A 26866-nucleotide genomic window follows, 5' to 3' on the forward strand; every position below is an offset into this window, starting at 1 on the left:
TGGCCTGAAAATATATTTTCCACCAGCAAAACCACATTTGATCATGGAGGATGAAAAAAAGCTCGATTTACACATGCTGATGGTTGAAACAGCCCTGATAGCAGTTGCACGGTGCATGAGTGATGCCAATAAACATCTTATAACTTGTTACATCTTGTCACACAACTTGCAACTTAGCTAAGCTCTCACACACCATCTCATCATCTTCAACCCCCCCCCTGTTCTTCTCTTCAGACCACTCACAACTGTTTAGCTATAAGAATGCATACTATAAGGCAAAAAAGTGAATAAATTATATTAAAAAATTAAAAAAAAAAAAAAAAATCTTATGCCTATTTTATAAGATCTAATTTTCACAATTTAACATTTTACAAATTTTGAAATTTTTAATTTTAAAAAATCCTGGTGTAATGGAAAAAATGAATGTTATTTACAGATTCAGCACTAAAAAATACATAGGAATCAATTATCAAAAGTTAAAAAATGTTCCACAACCCAAGCTTTGCAGGCTTGAGTTATCTATATGTATTTCTAAACTATTATTTATATATTATTATAGATTATTTATATTGATAATGCCAAAAGTGTTTTCTTCAAAAGTTATGATCATGGTGTTTCATTACTGCACTAGTAATTCTATTTATTTAGACACAGTAAAATATTTTTAACCATAACTTCCCAACCAATAGTGGTAATAACTATTAAAAAATTGTATATGAAAAAATAGTAATAATACTTTACCAAAATTCACTTTTATCTCTGAAAACCAAACCGAGCCTTTCTCGTTCACACTCCTTTACTTTTGCCCAGTCTGAATTCTGTGAAAGCATTCTTGAAACAGATGCAGCTGAAAATGCAAATTCTACATCTGAACCACTCCTTGCACCACTGAAATAATCAATCAGAATCAATGATTTGTTTTGGTAAAAAAAAGAAAAGAAATTAGTAATAAATTTTATCCATAAAAAAGTATTAAATGACACTTTTAAAGGTTTTTTTCTAATCTATCACTTGCCTAAACTGAAGTACTTCCATAGCGGTCCTTTATATTAACAGAGTAATCTTTCAATCAGCAATCTTCTTTTTTATCCAACACATTTAATCGCGTGTCTTTCATATTTTATTTCAATCTAAAATTAAGTTTTTCATCTGATACTTAAAGGAGATTATTCTTCATTATATCTAACTACTTTAAAAAATGAAGTCAATTAATTCATTAAGTTTTGTTTAAACTTTTTTCTTTGTTCTAGCTATTCTGCTTATTTTCATGTAAATTCAAAAAAATACGGTAATTAAGTTTGTCAGTTTTACAAACAAGGCAATAGATAATAATCAGAAAATTTTTAATGCTAAAAAAATTATTTAAGTGCATTAAATAGTATATAAAATGTAGAATTTATAAGTTATAGTAGAAAAATCTGTAAATATAAATGCAAGTGCTAAGAATAAATAAAACTAACAGTAAAAAGTGTTATAAGTCTAAGTAAAAACCTGAGTACATAAAATAAGTAAACACCTACTTACAATTTCAATTTTATAACAGAATTCTTCTGGAAAGATTAAGCTAAAATCTCATAGGTTCAATAAGATCTTTTATGATAAAAAAAAAAATGAACTGAAAATTTGGTTAAAATTAGCATTTAAAGGATATCAGTATAATTATATCAAAAAACTAAAAACTCAATCCTTGGACAATGTACCCTAAGACTACTGTCATTTTTTAACCATCAAAACCATGATAATGGTATAAGTATTAAATGACTGTGAAAATAAATAATTCATTAACTGAATATGAGGTAGTGTCTATAAAAAAATCAATCAAGATTCAGCAATATTACAAGTGGATTGGTGAAAGGCTGTGGCAAAGGACTGGTAGGTTACACAAACTGCAACGTTTTGAACTGTGAAATTCAGTGCAAGAAGTCTGCAAAAATGACATGCAAGAGCAAAGCAAAGATAATTAAAATCAGCAGTGATAGATGGTGTTGAAGCAATCTGAGTGTTGCCATGGAAGTGGGAAAGCATCTTTAACTAAATACTAATATACAGGTTGTTTCAAAATGAATATCAGGGTTTTAAAGTTATGTAATTTGTATTAAGTTTTACTTACATTGATAAATCATACAGAAAATGAGAAAGCAACTCAAACAGTATTTTCTATAAGTGTTCAATGTAAGCACCATTCATCACATCACACACATCCAGCCAATAGAAGAGTCCATCCCATACTTCAATCAGCAGGTCTGGAGTAATTGATGTGACAGCTGCTTCAATCCTGTGTCTCAAGTCTGGTAGGGTAGGGTAGGTCAGCTGGTAGCAGTGGCATATACACTTGATTGATCATTTATAAACCCCTCGTTAGAATCAATAACCGCCTTGGTTTAATACCTCGGTTAGGTGTTTTAATTCTATATCTTAATTTCACTGGTTCATAATTCCAATAAATAATACTCATTGTTCAGCCATGATAAATATAATTTAACATAATTTTTAAATTTTACACTATAAAATATTACATTGTTGAATATGATATGAGTTGACAACTATATACCTATGATAGTATGAAGTGTAGATGAAAACTGAACAACACAATAAATTAGATACATTGTTACTATTAAATATCAGTTGGTAATGTAGGTCAGCTTAATATAAATAAATTACTCTTACAAATGAAGAAGAAAAAGAGACATTAGTCTTAATATAACTGCCCGTCAAAAATCAATTTTTTTTTATATTAATAATGAAAATTAGACAAACAACAACAATAGTAACAATGAAACATGAAAATAATAATACTAATAACCGATCTGTAATCACATTATGTTATATGAATGATCAACAATATGATTGTAAATAAATGAATCATACAATTGTGAATAATAAGCAAATAATATAATCTATAGTGTTATATCTTGCAATTGTTTGTGTTATTTATTTTGCAATTGTATTCACATTCCTTTTTCACACTGTGATAATAATTATAAAGCTCACAATTATCTTAACTTGGTTTATAAACCATATTTTTCTTTGAATATATAAATAATATATAAACTGATCAAAATCAATGATCTGAATATTTCAATTATATAGATCTAGGATTTATTCTAATATATTGTTCGTGTGTTTACTGGGAAAATGTAGTCAACGGCCAGTATATAACTCATGCCATTGACAATTCACATATACAATTAATTGTATCTACAATCATATGGATCTAGGATCTCTTTTAATGTGTTGTTCTTGTCTACTATGAAAATGTACCAATGGACAAATAAATATGTACATAATCTCATATAAATAGATTAAATAATTAATAAATCTTGGGAAATCTATTCTTCATAGAAGTCAATTAATAAATTACTTCTAGTGTCTTAATGCACCACAATAACAAATCAATAAATAAACATATAATGTATATGTTGTATGTATGTACATGTTGTAAGCCTGTGTGCATGTAGTAGTATATGTGTGTATGTATGTAGTATAGTAACTTGTCTGTAATTGTTTAGGAGTGTAAGAATAATATGAATGTGAAATCACACATAAATTAATATAAACATACAGATTAGATTATAATAGTAACACAATATTTATGAACATATTAACAATCATAATATGTGAAAACAAATCAAATGATATTACAACAATAATGTATATAAACATTAAATCAATCATTAGAGATTGGTAATAAGCATAATTTATGCATAAGTCTCCTAAATCGACCACTAACTGTACGTATATCAACAACCCTTCCTAAGCTGTCAGAACCCAGATAAACCTGGGTAAGAATTCTATGTTTCCAATGCATGGGTGAAGAATTTTTGTTTGTGATTAATATTAAGTCACTAACACAAAGGTTACAGGAAGGAAAACACTATTTATTGCATTGCAGAAGATGTAAGTAATCCTTAAACCACATTGCTTCCATCAAATAGATTGCACAAATTTTTGGAGTAGTTGCCAGTGGCCTAAGTGTCATTTCAATTTTTTGGTAATTGAGTTCAGGCAAAGAGGTGAGTGGACATCCAATGACAAAGTGTCCTGGATATAAAGTTCTGGATCTCTGTGATCTGTAGAAATAGCAAAAATAGGACAGGAATCAAGACAGGCTTCAATTTGAGAAAAAAACTGTGTGTAATTCCTCAAGATTAAGGATTGTTTGCCCTATTATGCATGTGATATTTAACACTTTTGACTGTGCTCTCCCATAAACCATCAAAATGGTGAGAAGGGGGAGGAATAAATGACCAGATTATACCTTGTGTAGATGAGAATGCTTGAATGTTTGACTTGTTTTTCTGAATTTAAAAGGTAAAATAAATTATAAAGTATTTTCTGGCACAACGAAGTTGGAACCGTTATCGAAAAAGACTTGAGAAGGGATACCCCTATGTGATATATATCTTTTAATGCTGTAATAAACAACTGTGAAGTCAGGTCAGAAACTAATTCTAAGTGAATAGCTTTGGTAGTGAGACATAAAAAAGTTCCATTGTGATACCCCGTGTGACAATAACATTCGTAAATGGTATAAGAAATTTGAAACCACTGGCTGTATTTGTAAAGGGAAGAGTACAGGATGACTTGAGTGTGGCACCTGCTTGCCATGATAAATCATATGACCGTCACAGTCTCATATAAATAATTTCATGCAAGTAGAGAATGGTCGGAAAGTAATTACACTGGAAGGTGGTAGCTGACTAAACTGTAGAACCTAGGTTTTTGTATTAAATCAAAAGCATACCAAACATTTACAAATGATAGAAGAAATTATTCTTTTACCGTTTATTATCCAAAATTTTTGACATACAGAATGATGCGTTAATTGAACACCAAAATGCAAAAGACGCAAATACTCAGCATTAATAATTTATTTTGTAATACTAGCCATTAATGTAAAATTAGGGGATGCCTGTCTCTCTAATATGGTAATATAATACAGTGTTTTAATCTGCCTCCTACATGAAATAAACCTAAAGTATCCAAAAATGGATCAATTGTTATAAGTTTGCTTTGATTAGCAATAGCTTTATTATTTTTGAGATTGTTAATTTCATTACTGAAATACATGTACTGTGATTGTTATATGAAAAAGTTAAGAGTATGGTTTAGTTCCTTTATAGTTAGGGAACCACTGATTCGTTCAGACTGCTTTAACATTGTGAAAAAATCTAAAACAGAAACTAAATGTGCGAATTAATGTATGTAGAGATGAATATCTTTCTGTGTAATCAAATACAACAGTAGATACAAATAATATTGAAATAGTTCTGCATGTTTTATTAAAAATTCAGAATTCATATTACAATTGTTGAAACTAATACTGTGTACTTATCGTCTTATTATTGGCCAATAATAAGAAGATTGTAAAAGCCAATAAAGAACATGCCACCTAAGTGACATATTAAGTAATTTATTTGGAGTACAACCTGTAGACAATAAGTTAACTGGATTTTCAGAATATTTGACATAATGCCAATTAGCATTTGAAGTATTTCATTGAATCAGTAATTCTATTACTGACAAATACTTTCCAATTACATGATTGTCCATGAATCCAATATAATGCTACTGTAGAATCTGTATATAAATACATTTCATCAAAATGTACATTTAAGGCATTAATTACCTTCCATAACAAATGTCTAAGTAGTAAAAAACCACAAAGTTAAAAGTCTTGGCAATGTAATTTGTTTTAAGGGAGCTAATTTTGATTTAGAACAAAGCAGATTAGATGAAATTGTATGGTTAGCAAATATAATTTAAATTTAATATTAATATATTTAATGTATTACATATTTTGTATATATAATGTATTTAATTTATAATTTAATTTAATATAATTTTTAAATTTTACACTATAAAATATTATATTGTTGAATATGCTATGAGTTGCTGCATATGTACCTGATGATAGTATGAAGTAAAGATGAAGACTAAACAGTACAATGAATTAGATACATTGTTACTATTAAATATCAGCTGGTAATGTAAGCCAGCTGAATATAAACAAATTACTCTTACAAATGAATAAGAAGAAAGAGAGACATGAGTCTTAACACCCCTAAAGAAAAAAATGACATGGGTCAGATCAGGTGGATGTGGAGGCCACAGTAAACAAGCCCTATTATCTTGACCCCGGCGACCAATCCAGTGGTCTAGGAGAATTTCATTCAACCAATCACATACAGCATTATGTCAGTGAGGAAGCGCACCATCTTGTTACCAAATAAAGTTCTGTATTTCGTATTGCAGTTGAAGAAAAAACCGTAGTTGTAGCATATCAAAATAGTTCGTTCGCGACTCACGCAACCATGAAAAAAAAAACAGCCTGTAAAATTGTCAGCATATGGCACAAAAAACATTGAGTTTTGGGGAGTCTCGTTCACACTGCAATATTTCAGGATTTTCTGATCCCCAGATGTGTATTTTATGAGTGTTTACTTTTCAATTAACATGAAATGTTGGATCATCACTGAATATGCACAATAAAAAAATCTTCATCATCACAATGCACCATTTCATTTGGTAAGTTAGCACTGTTTAGGACAGGTTTGAAGCTATAGGCTTTAGAGCCTACTGCTGTAAACAATATGGACACCGTTATAAACATTTCCTTAAAACTTTTCACACAGATCTCACTAGAATTTTTAATTTGTGGCTAGCCTTCCAAACGGATTTTCTAACGGGTTTTGTGCGACACACAAAACTCTTACACATTCAATATTGTCTTCGCACACACTCAAGTCATCCTGTACTCTTCCCTTTACAAACTCAGCCAGTGGTTTGAAATTGTTTATACCATTTACGAATGTTATTGTCACTCAGGAGATCACAATGGAACTTCAAATGGAATGTATTCACACTTTGCAAACTGCAAAACACAGAATGCTTTCTGTTGGAGGGAGGGGGGTCCATCTTTGATACTAGTGCTTTTAAGTGAAAGATACTGGAAATAGTTTATGAGCTTGCACACAGTTAAAACTGTTTCTCTTTCATTTCATGTATAATTAATCAGTGTACATGAAACTTGTGAATATTACATAGCTTTAAAACCCTGATAATCAGTTTGAAACACATCATACTATGATCAAACAGTCTTTAAGCCCTTCTTTGTTATCTCCAGATTCATGAAATAAGGCTTAAATGAGGACTGATAACAGTTTTCTGATTATTTCTAAAGTGGGATAAAGATGATTTCTTACATTTTGCATTAACTGACAAATTCTTTGTATGGACAGGTTAGAGATTGAACAAAATGGTACGGCCATACTACTCTGAAAAAAATCTTGAATGGTGAACAATAACAGGATACTTGTTAGACGGGTGACTGGATCTGAATGTTTTTTCCTTTATACTAAAGTAATGAGGTTTATTAAGAGATGTGTCAATTATAGATTGGCAAAATCTGAGGAATATCATTTTCCGAGAAAATGTAATTTAATTTTTGCAAGATGTCAGTAGGTCTGCTTTCTTCACAGCAAACCCCCCCAATGATTCATGCCAAATGCAACAGAGGAAGTGTTGCAGAAGCGCATTTGTTGTGAATGACCTGCTTAGAATGTAACAGAGTTCTTTGGGGCTGTTTTGAAGGCTGCTATTGAGTATAATAATATTACACCAGTTTCACATGAAGTGGGCTGGGTATCGACAATTTGAACACTTATTATATATTCCTATTCAAAAATATTGCATGCTGTTCAAGAAGGCAAACACCTCATACTAATGTAAATACATGTATAAAGGGCTATTAATGTTGAACTATATATGAATGGTAATTTTAGTTCTACCTAGATAGATATCCTTCTACATTACTTCTTTCAACCAAGTTTCATTAAAAGTTGAAGTAATATTTTAGACACATTTATTTTTTATATATAAAAAAAAAACATTACTTTGAGCAACAATATTTTGGAGTAAAAGTTACAATAGATACTTGAATACATGTGTATTATTTGTTGTTAAATAATATAACCTATTGACACTTACAAAAGAGGATAGATGATAATTATAGTTCAAAATAGTCTATTTGTGTGGTTCATGTAACACAGTACTATGTACATGTAATACAGTAATTTTATTTAACTTAACTAATTTATAAAACTGGGAACATAACAAGGTCAAGAAATAACATGATCTAGATCATTTGTTCTCAAAGTGGGTGATAACGCCCCCTTATGGGTGCTGCAGGCCTTCAGAAAGGGGCGCTAGAAGGCCGACAGAAAATTGGGAATGTTCAGGCAATCTAGGATGATGGTTGGTTTAAAAAAAAAGCAAAAATTATATTTTACTGATATTTCAAACTAAAATTAAATACCTACTACACTAGTAAAAAAAATTAAAGGGACACCGATATTTTATGGTAAAAAATGATTGTATTCAAACTACTTTAACTTTGCAACCAAGAGGCTTAGAGACAAATAAAAAAAAATTAAAGCTTGAATACTCTACTTTTTGACAGTATACTTTAGATTTCAATAATCGGTGAGAAGAAAAGTTTTAAAAATGTTTCTTCATGTATGATCAAGCGCATGGGGGAAATAAAATTTTCTCAGTAAACTGCATTAAAATCATTTTAAAGTTTAAGAATTAAGCTTTAACTTTTTTTTTGTATGTCTCTATGTTTTTTCTGAACCGAATACTCCACTTTAAAGATAAAAGGCCACTTTTGTCTTTAATGCTGCATATCTCCCGATCTAAGCAACGTATTGATACAAATAAATATGGAAATTTAAGAGTTTTTGTAAATGCTGTTTTTAAGAACACATCTTAAAAACAGCAATTGCAATTATTATTTTTTAAAAATTGAAAAAAAAAAAAATTTTTTTTTAAATTTAAAAAATTTTTTAAAATGTTGGGGGCACTAGAAAATTTTTGATTCTCAATGTGGGAATCAATGGTCAAAGATCATAGATTCTCAAACTTTTTCGCCCACCGCCCACATTAAGAATCAAAAATTTTCTGTGTCCTAAAAATGTTTAAACAATTTTAAAATCGTTTTTTAAAAATTTCAAAATTTTTAAATGATCGAGACTGTAACATGATCTTGGGTTAAGCTGAGAGCAGATGATACATGTTGCACTCTCTTAAAGATTTCAATACCTCGGAACAAACTGAACAAAAGCCAAAAATTGCAACAATTAGTAAGCTAGAAGCATGGCCAGATGCCATAGCTTCTTTTGAAAAGCTTTTTTTTTAAAAAAAAGAAATTCTTATTTTACTTAAAATCAAAAAATAACCAAATTTTAAAACAGTGTTTACCTCCTAGCAAATAACCTCTTATACTAGCAAAATTACTTGATAAATAAGTAAATTAAATAACATATAAGTAAAATGATAACCACTGTTTAACAACCATTTTATGACTAAATATATGTAATGTATCCATAACATTAAAAAAAAGTAGAGAGGATAATGTCTAAGAAGTGATTACTTGCTAACTATTCAAATTGTACCTAAACTTCCTAAAATTCAAGGCAACTAAAGACAGACATATTTCATAAAATTTTATTTTTTAGACATGTAACATTTTATATTTTCATGATTGCCTTGTTAATTCTTACAAGCAATAAGATGATTTTTTTTATCTCCTAATACTATCAAGGGTTCAAGCAGAAAATGCACTAGATATACAAGCTCAAAATAATTAAGTAATAAAAGAAACAATTCTGAAAAATTTCAAGTATTAATCTCAAGATCTGAAAGGAAATCTCAAGTACAGTAGTATAGAAATTCTGATCTTCAGCACATTCAAATCAAGAATTTGTGATAGAATGGGCACATATTACAATGCCAATAGATTAAAAACAAATCTTTTTAAACATTACTTTAGTGTAGAAATCTTACCTTTTTCTAAAGACTGAAATTTCAGTGAATGTTGTCTGGGTAAATAAAGGTAAATATAAAACAGCCATACTGAAAGATATTATAATGAATTTTTTTTTTTAATGTGAATTAAGTGAATTTAAGTGTAAAAATATACAGAATTTCTAAATAAGAAATCATAAAATGTAGCATAAAGAGAGCAAATATTAAAGCAAAAGAAAAAACAGAAAATAAGGTAATTAAAATTAAATTACCAGTAAATTAAGTAATCAAGTAATTAAGTAATGCTAAACATACACAAGCAATTAAAAAAAAAAAAAAATACAGTTCAAACAAAAGAATTAAAACTCAAAATAGTAATAAAAAAATTTACACTGTATATTTATAAATTTTAGATAAGTAAATGTTATATCCAGTAAAGATAAATTGAATTAAAAGAACACTTCATATTTAATAAATGATATGATAATCATAGTAGGTATTGATGCTTCACTGTTTTAAAAATGAGAATGACTGAAATGCCATACCATCTATAATGTACAAGGGCCATTCAATAGTTAGACACAAATACCTTTAGAGGCAAAACAGTTGGTAAGAGAATTAAGATACTTTTATAACAGTCAGCTGGTAACCCTGTGTTGACTTTTAACTGGCAGTTTGAGTAAAATTTTTTTGTTTATAACCTCAAAATTCATTTTATTATGGCAAGTTCTCTTGAAGTTGAACAACATGCAGTGGTCTATTTTTTGCTTTCCAAGGGTGTAAAACTAGTTAACATTTACTAAAATATGACCAAAGAGTACTGTTTGTTTGGTGCTTGTTTAGTCGCTCTCATTGAGAGAGACTAAACAAGCATCGTTCTGGATGTCCAATTGAAGTTGGACAATTTTCAGGCAATGGAGTGCCTAAAAATTGCATAGACTCTCTCAACCAACAATTCCAATGAATTACAGTTGAGATTACAGGTGAAAAATTATAAATAAATGTTCATACAATTCATAACATTTTCACCAACAAGCTAAAGTATCGTAAAACAATTTCAAGATGGGTTCCAAGAGAGTTGATAGGTCAACATAAGAAGACAAGACTTTGCATCTCCACAGAGTTGGAACAATGGTATCAGCAGGAAGGTGATGCTTTTTATACAGTATTCTAACCTGTAATGAGGTATGATTCACCATTGTAATCAGAATCAAAAAGATGGAGCATGAAGTGAAAGCACATGAATTTACCTGGCAAGAAAAGATTCTGAACTAAACCATCAGCAGAAAAATCATGAGAAAATCTTTTGCGATGCAAAAGGCCTGGTTTTTGTCGATTTTGTAGAAGATCAATGAACAATAATCACTGCCTATTACTGTGACATGATTATAAAAAGCTTCAGAGCAATTTGTGAATGACCCATGTAAATTAGTTTGAAATTTTATTCTAGAAAGATATTTTTTTTATAAAGTATTTCAAATGTTATCCAGTAAAACATAATTTGATTGAACAGATACAGCTATTAACCACTCAAAAATTGGAATGTCATTTTGGAATTTTTTATACGTAAAACAAAGACATTTATTTATCTTCTTTTTTTTTGTTTTATAAAGATTCATTAAACATTCTCAAAATTTTGTAAAATATTTTTTCTCAGCTTTGAAAATACAAATTTCTGTTTAAAAACATAAAATGGCAGATAAGACAGAAAAAAGAGTTTTCAAACAACAACAACAACAATTCGAAGTTTTTAAGCAATTTGTAGGAAATGGTTTGGTTACCTTAATGTCTTGAAATTATGCATTTGTTTTTATTATGTACATACATTTTCATATTTTTATATAAAAATTAGCCATAAATTAATTTCAAAAATATCAAAGAAAGCAAAGGCAGATTACAACATAGTGCTTAAGCAATGGAATGCCGATTGCATAAATTGTAAAATGAATAGGTTTAGTTTAAATTCACATCATGACAGGGAAAGTTATTATACAAAAACTACTAAATTTACATGTAAGATAAATACATAAATTTGAACAATTAAAGAAAAAATTTCTATAAAGGCAAAAAATAGTAAGTAAAAAATGAAAATTTTAATAGATGATTAAAAATATAATGAAAAACCATATTCGTAGTTAACTTACACATTTTCTACTAGTGTTGGTTTCTTCCCTTTCTGTCATTTATTCGTACGCAAGCTACTCTTGGATTTTGTTATTTTTATCCTAAAATAAATAAATATTTTTAAAACTGTTTAATTATATAATATATCTTTACAATATAACTTTCCAAATGACTGAAAAAAAGTTACTTAAAACAAAAAAAAAATTTTATGGAACATACTCGCAAAATTTTTTATTAAATTCATTTATTTTGTTATTTGAAAAGAGGAATTTAATCTTATTAATGAAGTTGTTTTTTAATTACAGATTACTGTACAACAAAATAAAAATTATTTTTTACAATATGTTTATTAATAAAATTTAAAACATATGATAGAAAAAAGGTTATACGCAAAAAGCCATCAATACAGCAAATCATCATGCAGTCTAATAGTTATTAAAAGTATTTTTACTAGAATTAAAAATAAAATGTTAAAAAAGAAAGAAAACCGCTATATGCAAAACATGCTACTAAGCTACTTAGTGTAAGCATACAGGGCACATTTACATCAACGACAAGAACATCACATTAATACATAACAGTTGTAAGATATAAAACAAGAAATAAAACATACAACCAATTTATTTGATGTAACACAACAAATATATAGAAATATTTTTATAGAGTTCTTAAACCTCAAAGAAAACAAATTAAATATAAAAAACTGAAAACAATTAAATATCAAAATTATGATTAGCAGATTTTAACAGGCCAAGAATAAGGACATCATTAGACAATAAATGTCTAAATACAGAAATTCATCATATCCAAATACACCTGCAATAAATATATATCTTAAAATATTTTAATATAACAAAAATTGTCTACCACTGTGAAGCAATAACAAACACAGGCTTACAGAGTGAACTATTCAATTCTGATAAACTGGAAATAGTCTGGAAAAAACTGGAAAAAGTTAGAGATATAAATATTGTTTCAGATTGTACAGGACATTCCATGTCATCAATCAGTAACTCAGTAGAGTACAGTTGGACATTCTATGATGTCCTACATCCTTGAATGGATTAATTAATAAACCAAACAATTATGACTCAAATCAAATACATATTTTTAAAAAATGTTAATGTCAAGCTAAAAAGATCAAATTTGTTAATACAAATAAAAAGTATATCTTTTAGAATTTATAAAAATATAAATGTTTGTGTTGCTTGATCATCAATATTATTTTGATTTGATTTTACAAAATCCACCTTTGCGTGACAATTTTGTTAACAAAACTGTAATAAACATATAATTACCTATTCTCCTTAAACACTGATGATAAATAGATACATCAAAACAACTAATTCATAATGTGGAAAAATTTATTACGTAGAGTGAATGTAAAAAATGCTAAAATAAACAATGGTATTTCAATATAAAAACTACGTTTTACATAAATAAAACAACACTCTTGGCCAACAAAACTGTTAGTTTCTGTCTAATTCAAAGTAATTGTTAGGGAATAAATGCAGGAATGAAATTTAATTCGTACAACATACGTAGCCTACTACAGACTCAAGAGAGATAAAAGAGCCAAGCATACAAATACAAATTTTTAATTGTTAGTTTTTTTTTTGGTCACAAGTCTAGCTAGGATAGTTTATTTATCACAAAATTATATTTGATCAGTTAGATAAAATAAGTCATTAAACATACTAAATTCCAAACAAAAAATTATAGTACAAACCACGTAAGAAAAGAATTAAAAAACACTATGTATAATATTAATGTTTTTAATCACTATAATAAACAAAACTTATTCTTTAAAATAATACAAACAACAAGTTTCTTTCAAGCAATTTACATTTTCTACGTAAACTGTAATTTATCATAATTTACTGGCGAGCAGGATTTATTTATAATAAAAACTGTTATGCACAAGTACTGACAATGTTATATCATAGGATAAAGCTTTTAACCTTAAAAATGCAGACCTTTACCTATCAGCAGTGGCTGGACGTCGGCGTTCATCTCTAGGATCACGTAACCTTATCATTGAAGCTTTTTCTCGGCCTCTATAGGAAATTTTGAAAAGATTATAATAAAAAATATTATCATAACTAGTTAAAATTAGGGTGAAATGTAATTTTCTTAACATTTATAACTAGTATTTTTCTTAACAATATAATCTTTTAAATCTATAGTACAAGGAAATTTTCTTCAATATGCATAAAACAGTGCCACGAGTATCTAAAATACAACATATCATACCATTTAATTATGGCTATAATTAGTTTTCAGGTTGTTTTTTTTTTTAATTTACCTGTATCATTTACATCCTGATGAAAAAACAGAATGTGATTTATTTATTTCCTTTTTTTAAAGAGATTATTAATACTGGATAAACAGGATATAATTTACCCATAAATCTGACCAGAGTTTACAGTAGTTTAGCATATATTAAGACCAACCACTTTGGTTGGTCTGACCCAACCAAAGTTGATTAAACCCGACTTATTGGGGTTTAATCTTAATTAAATATGTAATACAGGAATTCAAATTTACATGCAAGTATCTGAAGATAGGTGAACAGAATCACAGAATATCTGATTGCCAACAAACCTAACAAATTAAAAATTTAAATAAAAATTAATTCTCTCTTATAAGTCCCAAACTCTGGCTTCATCGTGTTATGTGTCTAAATTTGTATTTTCTGATAAACTCATCTTTAAAATAATTTTTAACAGGATTATTAAAAAGTTTATGAAGTTTTTTGTATAAAGATACTAGAATTCTACAAATACTTTAGGCTTCCAGTAAATAAAAAACATTTAATATTTAAGAAGAAATTGAAGATATGACAAAATTAATGAACCAAGATTTCCTAATGCATTATTTTATTGAAATTAATCTTTTTAATATTCATATTATTCCTCTGTACTGTTAAATTATAATTTAAATTTTATTAACATAAACCAATTAGTACAGAATATTGAAATAATACATACATCTTATCTTAATTTTATCATGATAAAAGCATTATAATAGAATTTTTAACATTTTTAATATCTTCATTTAATATGGCTCAATCTAATATTCAATTATGGCTCAGGATGCAGGATCTGCAAAAATACTATCATGATAAAGTTAAGATAAGATGTGTTTGATTTCAATACTCTGTACTAGGTGGTTTATGTTAATAAATTAAAAATATTCCTAATACATAAATTTAAATTATTACTGTAAATATATATATAACTTATAAATTATAAAAAATAATAGAATTGTATGCTCTGAATGATTACTACAAAAACTGTTACACAGCCCCACTGAGATGACATATTAAAATCAAGCAAGAAGTATATATAATACTTCTTGTTATACTTTGTACAACAATTAGAAATATAACATTAACATCAATATTCAGCTAGACATCGAATATGGTAGAGCAGTAACTCATAGGGTATCAACATATTAAATGACAAAATCAAATAGCAAACTGACAATTTGCAAACCAAACTTGTCTATAAAAATATCATTAAAGATTTCTAATTTAATTATTTTTTTATGCAATATTTATTACTATTCTCACAAACACTATGCATTAACTGTATTACATGATCTGATGTAATCATTTTTTCTTGTAAAAACTTTATTACTACAATGACTACATTTAAGATTTTTCTTTTAAAAAAACCAGAGGTGTAATTTAGACTCATGAAGTGCAGGAGCAGTGGACTTGAGGGGCCTCTTAATTTTTTTTTACATAAACTGTTACATGAACCTGGAACAAAGTACACAACCTACCAAGCTATAACCTATAGTCCAGTGTAAACACTAGACTGCCAGTCTAGTGTTTACCCTGGACATGTGTATCTAGTGTATGAGAGCATACCATTGGAAATGGATGGCAAATGTTAAAGGCAGTTATATGCCTTGCCTGGTTCCTCACACATATCAGATTTCAGGATGGTTCTCCCTAAATGTAACATTATGCCAGCTGTAATAATAGCAACAAAATGTTTTATAAGCATAGTAATAAAACGCTATGGTCAACTTCCATGTACTTTCAAAGGCCAGTGAAAAAAATCAACTGTTCAGGTTAAGATAAATATTTTTTTAACTGCTGTTGGATAACATATATACTTTTTTTAAAGTTGACTAATTTTGGTAACACTTTGACTTCTTTGTATTCATTAATCTTTTAAACAAAATGTAAAAACTACTTTCCTCACCTTGTCATAAATTATACTTAAACAATATTAAAAACAGACTACATAACTACACAATAGCTTAAAACTTACAAATAATAAATCTAATAACTTAATAAAATAATAACTAAATAATTATTAATAATTAATAAATTAATAACTTATTAATTTAGTACATGCATTAGTTTAAATCATTTGAAAAAATAGCACTGGAAGGGGGCAAAAAATGTATTTTGCTGGGAGGGCCTGGATTAAAAAAGTTATGCCATGCAAATAACATAGTTATATTGCTACTATTATAAAATAATAAATATCTACGGTTATTTAAAGATCAATTTAAAAAAGTTAAGTCGTCTTGCCATGTTGAGCATGACAACTAAGACCCACACTACCAATCATGGAAGGTTTTTCTTTATCATTTACCAACTCCTTATTCTTTTCCTTAGCCTTTATCTCTTCTTCTCCATTACGGTTTTCTGGATATAGCTTAGATCCCCTATAATGAGGATGACAAAGCCTTGATGATAAGAGTTAGTGTACCTTTAACATTATCTGGTGAGGGGGCTGCCTGTGGACCGACTCACACTGTCTGCTGTTGGTAGCTCCATAATAAGCCAAATATAACAAGTACCCATAGGATAAATACAGGACTTTTAGTCCCCCAAAATCTCTCTAGAATTACATAAACAGAATTAGCACTGCCCCCTCATCAGCATAAACACTTTCTTTCTTGGATTATACAGTGCTCATGGTTAGACGTACTAAAATAAATTTAAAACGTCTGAAAATTTACACCTACCTAAAAACATAGATGGATACAATTGCTCTTCCTTACCTATTCTTCAATAAGTAGGTGATGGCTTGGCATTAGATAAATAGAAAATTCTGACAAATAATCAAGGGCTCAAGTAAACCTTAATAAAGAATAAGATTAGTAGAGAGATTAAAACAGTTTTTGTTAAATTAAAAAGTAAATCAATACTACAGTACAAAATATAAGAAATAATACTGCTAAAATATTTACAATGTTTATTAAAATTCTGGAGAAAACTACTGTCCTAGTATATTAAGTGTATAAATAACTACTGAACAATAGTTAACAGCTGAATTTTTAGTTCAATATTAAAAAATTTTTAAACGCAAAAGAAATACTAAAAAAAAAAGAAGAGGTACTGTCACTGTAATACACCAGTTTATAAACATAACGTTCAGAATAAATAAACATACCAAGAAAAAAAAAGATAAATAAAAATAATAAGTAAAATGAAAAGAAATTAAACTTAAAACAATTGCTATACTTGAACATAGTTCGTAGATTGGTTTCAGCTAAGCGTACTCGCCTAACATCAGTCACATGATATGCATGTCCTCTAAACAATCCAAGTGGTGTTCTTGATCCAATCTCATTATCCGTGGGAGCCTAAACAACAAAATTACAATTTTATTTTTGGAGTTAAATTACAGTAAAACACAACTTAATGTATTTCTTACTTTCTTTTATCTTTGAACCATTAAGAATCAGGTTGACAAACGTGGAAAACTGGCTTAGTGTTGAAACTATTAAACAGTAATGAAGATGTAATTTTGATAAAAGAGTTACTAACATGACTGGATATACAAAACTAATGAAAATCTTTAATTGACTGTATTTTTTACATCAAACTTTTAAGGTAAAGAATTGTAATTTAAAAGTTTTCAATGTTACTTACACAGTTGTATTAAGTCCTTAAATTAATTTCAACAAATAAAACATAAATATAAGCATGTGCATCAACTTTAGTTTGAGAAGCAACTAAATAAGATTAAAAAAAAAAATCTGTAAACCAACTTGTAATTATTTGAGAAAAGTAATGGAATCACTAAGATAAAACAACAATTTCAAGTTTTTATGATAATATTATCACATCTTTAGGCACTGCTCCTTACTGATGAGTAATTCTAGTCAAGTAAAGGAGAACTAAATTAATTTTTTTTACATACTTTTGATAGGTTGATGCAACAAAAATATACATTATTCTATTACTATGCACTTTACTTTTATTCTATTACACCTAACCAGTGCTTCCAAGACATATAAGAAAAAAAAAAAGACTACTAGTTGTTTAATATTTATTTACAAGTTTTAAGGAGAAATCTATACCTTGGCTAAAATATAGTTTTAAAATCTATTATAATTTTTCCAGGGTGAAGTTAGACTGTAACTTAACTATTATTTGTAAATTCATTACTACTGAAATTAGTGCTTAAAATTTATTTTAAATGCTTAATAGATAACTGCAATAAAAATATTCTGCAAATGTAAATAATCTAAGATATGTTCAAAGTTAGGGTGGCAAAATGTAAATCAATGTAATGCATATTAAAAAATATACTGACTCATATATTGACTGATATGTTTCAATAGAAGATAAAGTACAGTAATGAAATGAAGTAATAAACTCATTCACCAATACAGAAGATAAGAGTTTGAGATAAAACATTCAATTATCTAGGCAGGCTTACTTGAAAATACAATCAGAATCACAGTAATAACAGCTGAGTTCAGTTAAATGTGTATATATCAAATATCAAAACATTTCACTCAGTTTAATTATATTTAATATTATTATTGTTTTATAATGTGATATTTTTGTGGTTCATTCTATGAAATATCGTAGCTGACAATGGAAACACATGAAGTTTCAGTGCTCCATAATAAATCATCAATTGTATATGGATATCCACTTACAGTAAAACAACAAATATGGTTACATTTTATTGTTCCTGGTATTGGTTTTTTATTACTTTTAGTTCTTAATTTTAGTTTTGATTTTGGTGTTGCAGTAAGATTAATAATCGAAAACAAAAAAAATTATGGATTAATGACAATACTTTTAATGTATCTTCCTTCTTTTATTTGTTTTTTACTACAGCTCTTCAAACCACCTTCACCAAGAACTAGTAAAATAATATTATTATGGCTGTTGAAAGAAGTTGGATACTTTATCTTCTTTCCATACAGGATAATAAAATGGTAATGTATGAAATTCAATATTTTATCTACACATTATAAACATAATAATTTATAAAAGAAAAATATACATAAAATTACACAGCAGGTTACACATGGATAAGATTAGGTTATAAATAATTTTCAATTGAATTTAAGTGACAAAATAAATTAGGAAGAACTAAGCAGATCCTAAACTATTTTCATACAGAGAAAAATAATAAAACAAAGGAAGAAAAATCTATAAAAAGTTATTTGTGTTTAACTTTAATAAGACGTTATTCACATCAATTTTCTCAGAATTAAATTCTCTACAAAGTTAACTTGAAATTTTTATTTGTTTATTGGTAAATTAACAAAGTTATTTTATTCCAAACCTAAAAAAAAGTGTATGGACAAAACTTTTCAGACAGAATGTTTTCATATTTTATCCAGTTTTTCTTAAAACATAAGTGAGATAGAGGTCTGAAACCACTTTTATTTCAGTTCTTAGATCAAAAACCTTCTGAAAACAACTAATGTATCTCAAGAATTTTAGTATAGTTATGTTCATAGAGGGAACAGAAAGCAGGGCTAAATGTTTCACAAACCAAAACCAAAATGTTTCACTCTCTAATGAACGGTTTTCTGACCTGGGTTCATATAAACTTTTTTTCTTATTTTTGGCTGTAGAATCATCTCCCAAGAGATTATTGTGTAATTTGGAATCACTTGTATACATATATAATATTATAAAAGTACAGCAAATGATGAAATGCTTTTATTATTCTTTAATCAAGTAACAAAATTTGGTGTAGCTAATGTATAAAATTCTATCAAAATTGGTGAATAAAAACAAATATTAAAAAGCAATATACTTTCCTGATTTTTTTTAATAAAAATATTGGCAATATATCTAAATAATCCTAAAAATCTGAGCTTAAATCGACTACTTTTCTATTTTTATTCATATGACAAACATTTTTATAATTATAACTTATTCATTATTAAAAGAAAATAGAAAAATTCCTAGATTGATTCATAAATTCAACATGTGCTAATAAATTACAATTCAAAAGACGTCAAATTACATTAATTTGAGCTATTTTAACAAAAAAAAAGAAATAAAAAAATGTATAAAAATTTTTAATTGTAAAATAGTTTTTGACTACTACAGTAAACTTAGTAAAGTGTAAAGTGTCATGAAAATATTACTAGCAACACAGGTAATGATAACAGTACTGTCGTAAAAAAACTTCAGATACCAATCTCAGATAATGTTATTACCAGAATCAGGTAATATTTTTACGACATTCACTTTAAATTTCAAATAATAATTTTATGATTTACACCTTAAATTAAAGTGTACTGTAGTAATTTTAAAAATCCTTATATATTCTTTAACACACTCTATATGATGGACGAGTCTAACTCGCAGCCAACCATCTTTGCTCAGTTGAACGATGGGACGAGTATAGATCGTCTTTGTGTTTAAAATTCTATATTTCATTAGACAACTCTACGTCATCTTTCGTTGATCTCAGATGTTCAGTGTTTTATACTGAATTTGTATATAAAGTTGCTTTCACTATCTATTGCAAAATGTTTTCCTATGACAGTTCAAGTAAGATGATATTTGTGAGGAAAGTTTGTTTACATGCACGTTGTTGATTTATTTTCCATGTTTATTCTACTGCCACAATTACTTTTGTTATTACTGTTTAAAGATTATCAAAATGAGTGAATTTATGACCCTAAATTAGACAAACAGGTGTATGATATCTTGGATGACAGCAATGGAGACAATTCTGATTCTGACAAATAAATTGGTTGTGTCTGTTGAACGTGAACAAATTAGTGAATTGAGTTTTGACAGTGGTTCTGAAGGGGAACTAGATGATAAGGATAGGGACCCGACATACAAAGACCAGGTGATTTGTATTCATCAAATGATTAATATGGTCACCAGTGTTCAAAAATAAAAAAAGTTGTTTCTGTAGTTGAACCTTCAGTAAGAGATATTATTTCTAATAGTTCTACTATTACTCCTCTAGTTTTTCTTCAGAAATCCAAAACACTTCTGCTGACAATTCTATTTGTACTAATTACATTTAGACCTACCTTCAACTTCATCAACTCCTTTTATTGGCTGCTCTCATAAGTTGAGTTGATTTTATTGATTTATATAAGCAAAGACAAGAATCTTTTGATAGAGAAATAGTATGTAAAATAAGTTTACAGAATGAATGTAGCAAACTGTGAAGGCATACATGTTTAAGCAAGTTACTAGTTGAAGTAATATGATATTAAACAATTTTTAAAATATTTTCTAGTAAATAGGGCTGAATGAACACTTAATCACATTAATAAGGGAATTGTTGTGTGCCTACTTGTATAATTCTTATCAAATAAACTATTCCAGGATTTCCCTGATAGGATGAAGGAAAATAACAGTAAAACGTAATTTAAAGTAACTTACAATAATTGAAAAAAAAATTTATTTTTAAATATTTTAAAAGTCATCCAAAAAAATACATCCTCAAATTAGATGAAATGAAAATCATAATTATATTTAAAATCAAATGTGTAAATTATATTTAATTTTAATTAATATCTAAAAAGGAATATTACTTCTGTATTTATTGTTATTCCATCTATGATTAGATGAGGTTCAATTAATTTGTAGCAAAACTAGTGTACATAAGGTTAGTTTCAATTGACATGGTTTGATAGGCTTACCTATTTTGCATTCTGATTTTATGTTCTATTATCTTATTAATGGAACAAATAAGCAGCCCAAATTGCAGGTGGTTTGTCAAAGTTATAAATTTTAAAGAATTACTAACACTTTTTTGATGAATTTTTTAATGATTAGTTCATTACTACATTGTCATTGTGAAATAATAATTATTTCACAATAATTGTCTTACAACGTTTGAAATAGATCCAATATTTTTGTATGTCAGCAATATTGTTACCATTCTTATTACAACCCCACTGCCCAAAATTATTTATAAGATTTTACTTTATAAGCAAGAATTGTTTTCTGTAATAAGTTCGTTACAGGGTCGTTACATTATACATTCTTTAAACTGTCATTCATATAGTATCAACAATAGCATCTTCTGCCAAGTATGAAGTGAATGCGGTAATTCGATTTCTTCAGGCTGAGGGGTGTAATGCAGCTGAAATTCATCGACGAATAACTAATGTGTACGGTGAAACTTCAATGAGTGACAGCAAAGTGCGACAATGGTGCAGGAACTTTAAAGCAGGACATACAGATCTACATGATGCAGGCGGTCAGGGAAGGAAGCAAGTGTCAACCGATGATCTCGTTGAGCGAGTGGATGAGGCAATTTGAGAAAATCGTCGGTTCACAATTTCTGTATTGAGTGATTAGTTTCCTGAAATTTCAAGGTCAGCTCTCTACACCATTGTGAGTGAGAGACTTCAGTACCGCAAACTGTGTGCGAGATGGGTTCCCAAGATGCTGTCTGACCATCACAAAACAATGAGAATGGACGCCTCCCTAACGTTTCTCCAGCGCTACCACAATGCAGGAGAAGATTTTTGAACAAAATTGTCACAGGGGACGAGACATGGGTCCATTTTGAAAGTGAAGAAACAAAAGAACAATCCAAACAGTGGATACATTCTCATTCTCCCAGTAAACCAAAGAAGTTCAAGCAAACCTTCAACAGAAAGTGTATGGCTACTGTGTTCTGGGATTGGAAATGGAGTTCTCTTGGTGGAATTCATGGAACGTGGCATGACAATCACTGCCAGCCTCATACTGTGTGACCCTTCAACTTCTATGAAGGGCAATTCAGAGTAAGCAGGGAGGAATGTTGTCATCAGTCATTGTCTTTCTCCATGACAATGCTCGGCCGCACACTGCAGCTGTAACAAAGAAGCTCCTGTAGCGTTTTTGTTGGGAAGTGTTTGATCACCCACCATACAGCCTGGACTTGGCTCCATCCGATTTTCACCTCTTTGCTGACATGAAATGCTGGCTAGGAGGACAACACTTTGGCACATATATCGAGCTGCAGACCAGCGGAGAAACATGGCTAAAAACACAGGCGGCTCCGTTCTATGATGAGGGTATTGAAAAATTGGTACCACGCTACGACAAATGTCTAAATCGGAGTGGCGACTATGTAGAGAAATAGCGTAATTATGTAAGTACTTGTTACAAATAAAAAATTTTTTATTTTCACTGTGGTTTTAATTTCGTGACCGATCGGACCTTGAAAAAAATAACCCTCATATATTCAAAAAGATATTAATCAACAAATACTTTTTTACCTCAGATTTTTATATTTTTCAACTCAAAACATTGAGAAATAGTAACTAAAAATGTTACCTAATATTGTTATGTACTATTAATTACCTTCACAATGCAGCATTAAAGCAGTTTGACTTTTTCCAAGTTAGTCTCTTGAGTCTTGAAAACACCAGAATCAACAAAATGCAGATTAATTGAACAAATCAATTAAAAAGTCACACACAAACTGTTATGACTAATCCTTTTCTATAAACTGTTGGATGTACTTTATAAAATTTACTTAACAATTCTATCATTCCTGTTTAGCCTAGGAGAGCAGTTATTTTGGATTGCAGAAATACTAAGGAATAAAGAAAACCAGGAAGAGGCACTCAGAGGTTATGAAAATAGTTTACCAGAATCTACTGAAACATATTTATTTTTACAAATTTTCTTTCAAAATATTCCACAAGCATTATTACAGTTTCATATGATAACTGTCGGTATATCTAATTATGATGAAACAGGTATGTAATACAGAATTCTCTAAGACATGTATAAAATGGTATAAAACAAAAGCATGTATTGCACAACAAGATGAAAAGTTGTAAATTATTTTCAAAGCAAATTATTTATAAATATTAAAAATTATACATGATTTATCTAAATTTCAAATGTGAAAACAACCAATAATAATAACTTTTGGTAATTTACAATGAAAGTATTGACTTGCTTCTTTATGATGAAGAGAATTCATCATAAAGATCACCAGTAAATTTTTAGTTTCTTATAATTTACATTTAAACTTAAATTCCATAAAACTTCTAGTGATATTTTGTTATATACAAATTAATTTTTTGATAACAGAAACAAGAGGATATGAATTAGCCTCTAGGAAAATAATAAATATAATACAGTCCATAACAATAAAATGGTTCTCTCTTACCCCTTCCTACTTATGGTTAGTACATAAAGCAATGCACATATTATCACTAAATAAATAACTTTCTTTTAAAACTCTAGCAAAACCAATGAAAATGAGACTGGTCCGTTGAATGACCTAGATCATTCTCATTTTCTTCTACATTTACGAGGTTGCATACAATGAATTTATTACTGAAGGCCAGGTATTGTCTGTAGTCCCATAAAGTAAATATAAACTTAATTCTTTTTTTTTTTGTGTATGATATTGGGTAAACATGAAAAGAATACTGGAACTGTAATTTGTTATAATATCTCTTGGCTGAGATGTACAATAAAAATACATTTTATTTGTGCACAAAACTGAATATTGAAAGATAAGATAGATAGATAGATGGGTAGGGGGATCTTTCTGACTGACAACACCAGTAGCAAAGATGGCACTGAACCTTCTGTTTTGCAGTTTGCAAAATGTGAATCTGTAAAACTGTTCAATGTATATTCGGATGAAAGTATAATTATGATCCTCCAAGTGACTAACATTTGTCTGAGTAAGCATGAACACAAACTTCATAATGAAGTAGGTATGTTTAAAACAGACATAAAGATTACTACATCAAAGTAAATGACAAACTGATAACATAATTTCTTTTATGGTGATTATGATAATCCTCATATACAACCTGCCTCAGTTTTTTCATATTTTCAGGAAGAATGCTCATGAAGGGTTAGCGTAACTTCTCTCCGCTGTATGCTCTGTCCCTCTTGGAGCACAAGAGCCATTCAAATATTTTATCCTGCTCACTGCTTCATTCCTACACACCTGTAGGTTATATCAAAAGTTTCAGTATAGATTTCCCAAGTAGATATAGAATTTAATATTATCTCTCCTCTAACCTTGCAGTACATAAAGAAATTGCAGATGAGCCCACATACATGATCACAAAAACAAGTATACACAGGCATGTTTAAGCACTTTACATGTGGTGATCTGATAAGCACAAAATGATGCAATCAGCATGTTGACTCATGGAGGTCACAAGCTCACATTATTGAGCATATATGCCTGTTTCACTAAAGTATATTTTTTTTAAATTCATTATTCAAATTTTTTTATTCACCTCTGTACATGTATAATGAAACAGCAATTTCATGTGAATGAAACATGATGTACATTTACAGATATCTTTAATAATGTATTTATAATACATAGTATGTACATTGTTTCACAGAAACATTTCTTTGGTTGCAGATGTTATTCAAGCTTTCTGTTCAATTATATCATCAGCAATGGCAGCAATGGGCACAGTGAAATTACACAGATATGAAAGTCAACGTATTGGAGGAAGAAAACAAATTTGGGATCCAAAACCACAAGAACTGAAGCCTGAACCAACATCAGAAAGTACTCCTCTTGAAGACCCATTAATATCAAAACAACATACAGGTATACAACTACCAGTTCGTAGACCTCGAATAAAGGCTCTAGAAGAGGACAATCCTGTGGGAAAATTACTTTTATTTTTATTCTGGGTTATGTTTCTGTTTGGAAGAACTATTACAATAATAACAACCATAAATTTTTATCCAAGAATAGTTTTGTCTATTATAGCTACTCATGTTGTTATTATGTTTCTTTATTATGTATGGTATCCAATTCAAATATATAAAAAAATACTTTTGTCACTGACATCAATATTTGTTATAATAGAAGTTGGAATCAGGATACAGAAAATAGCATACCTATACTTTCTTTTCATAATTACAACATTAGCAGAAGACATTGGTTTAACAATATTATGGTTTGTATGGGGTGACTGGGAAGGTTGGTGGTATAATTATGTTATTTATGTTGACATAAATGCTCACTTTCTAGTGCTATTATTTTTTGCAATATATCTTGCACTTTTCAAACCAAAAGTTAAGTATCTTCCAAGAGATAAAAGGGTACCTTCATCAAATAGATCATCAGCAGCTGTTATGTAAATCTCAAATATGAAAATCAATTTCCTTTTTTTTGTATTCTTATATTATTAATGATACTGATAATACTCTGAAAAAAATGTGGAACAGAAATTTATCAGAAACAGCCAGTTCAAAATTTCAAATTTCTGAAATATTCTTCAGTATTTATGTACACCAAAATAAAGTTTTTTTTTGTTTTTCCATACATTAACAAAATCAATAGAGCAACAACAAAATTATTGTCAGTTTCTATCCCTCGTTTTTCACCAAATAAAAACTTCCATACATCCTGTTTAATATTTGTAAAATGTTGCTTATAAAGCAAGAAGGTGTAACAAATAAAAATCTTGATATTTTTTAAAGAGAACCAAAAAAATGAATTTTACAAAACTTATTAAAATCTTTAAATACCAAATTTCATGATTGAATAAATTAAAAAAATACCTAACCACTTTAAGAATAGTGTCACTTATACTAAGCAAAGAATTATATCATAATTCTGAAAAGATCTGGAAGAATATTTCAAATATACTAGAATCTACGTAATTCATCATTTTTGTAACCATAGGGATGAAGAAACAACGGAAAATAATGAATTACAGCAATTATGAACAGAAC

The 26866-nt window shown here is 28.7% G+C and overlaps 2 protein-coding genes across 5 annotated transcripts in view; one reads left to right on the forward strand and one right to left on the reverse strand.

Annotated features, from left to right (window-relative positions):
• Nucleotides 1-26866, reverse strand: part of LOC142319182 (calpain-5-like) — a 73698-nt gene that overhangs the window by 20134 nt on the left and 26698 nt on the right. For 3 of the 4 annotated variants that reach the window (XM_075356168.1, XM_075356165.1, XM_075356166.1), the window contains 3 exons: nucleotides 17423-17544; nucleotides 13914-13988; nucleotides 742-888 (listed from right to left, as the gene is read on the reverse strand). In XM_075356168.1, the coding sequence (XP_075212283.1) occupies nucleotides 742-888; nucleotides 13914-13988; nucleotides 17423-17544 (344 nt within the window). The remainder of the gene's footprint in view (nucleotides 1-741; nucleotides 889-13913; nucleotides 13989-17422; nucleotides 17545-26866) is intronic. The other variant, XM_075356169.1, reaches the window with a different exon arrangement.
• On the forward strand, nucleotides 18666-26610 carry LOC142319183 (uncharacterized). The gene is made up of 3 exons (XM_075356170.1): nucleotides 18666-19137; nucleotides 23690-23889; nucleotides 25536-26610. The coding sequence occupies exons 1-3, from the start codon at nucleotides 18788-18790 to the stop codon at nucleotides 26267-26269; spliced, it is 1284 nt and encodes a 427-aa protein (XP_075212285.1). The 5' UTR covers nucleotides 18666-18787; the 3' UTR covers nucleotides 26270-26610.

This window comes from Lycorma delicatula, chromosome 2 (assembly GCF_047948215.1).
Source record: "Lycorma delicatula isolate Av1 chromosome 2, ASM4794821v1, whole genome shotgun sequence".
Classification (NCBI taxonomy): Eukaryota; Metazoa; Arthropoda; class Insecta; order Hemiptera; family Fulgoridae; genus Lycorma; species Lycorma delicatula.

Coding starts and splice junctions, on each gene's coding strand:
- LOC142319183 (XM_075356170.1), top strand. CDS start 18,788: ATGGAAACACATGAAGTTTCAGTGCTCCATAATAAATCATCAATTGTA. Junction 19,138..23,689: donor CCATACAGGATAATAAAATG/GTAATGTATGAA, acceptor ATTCCTGTTTAG/CCTAGGAGAGCAGTTATTTT. Junction 23,890..25,535: donor ATCTAATTATGATGAAACAG/GTATGTAATACA, acceptor CTTTGGTTGCAG/ATGTTATTCAAGCTTTCTGT.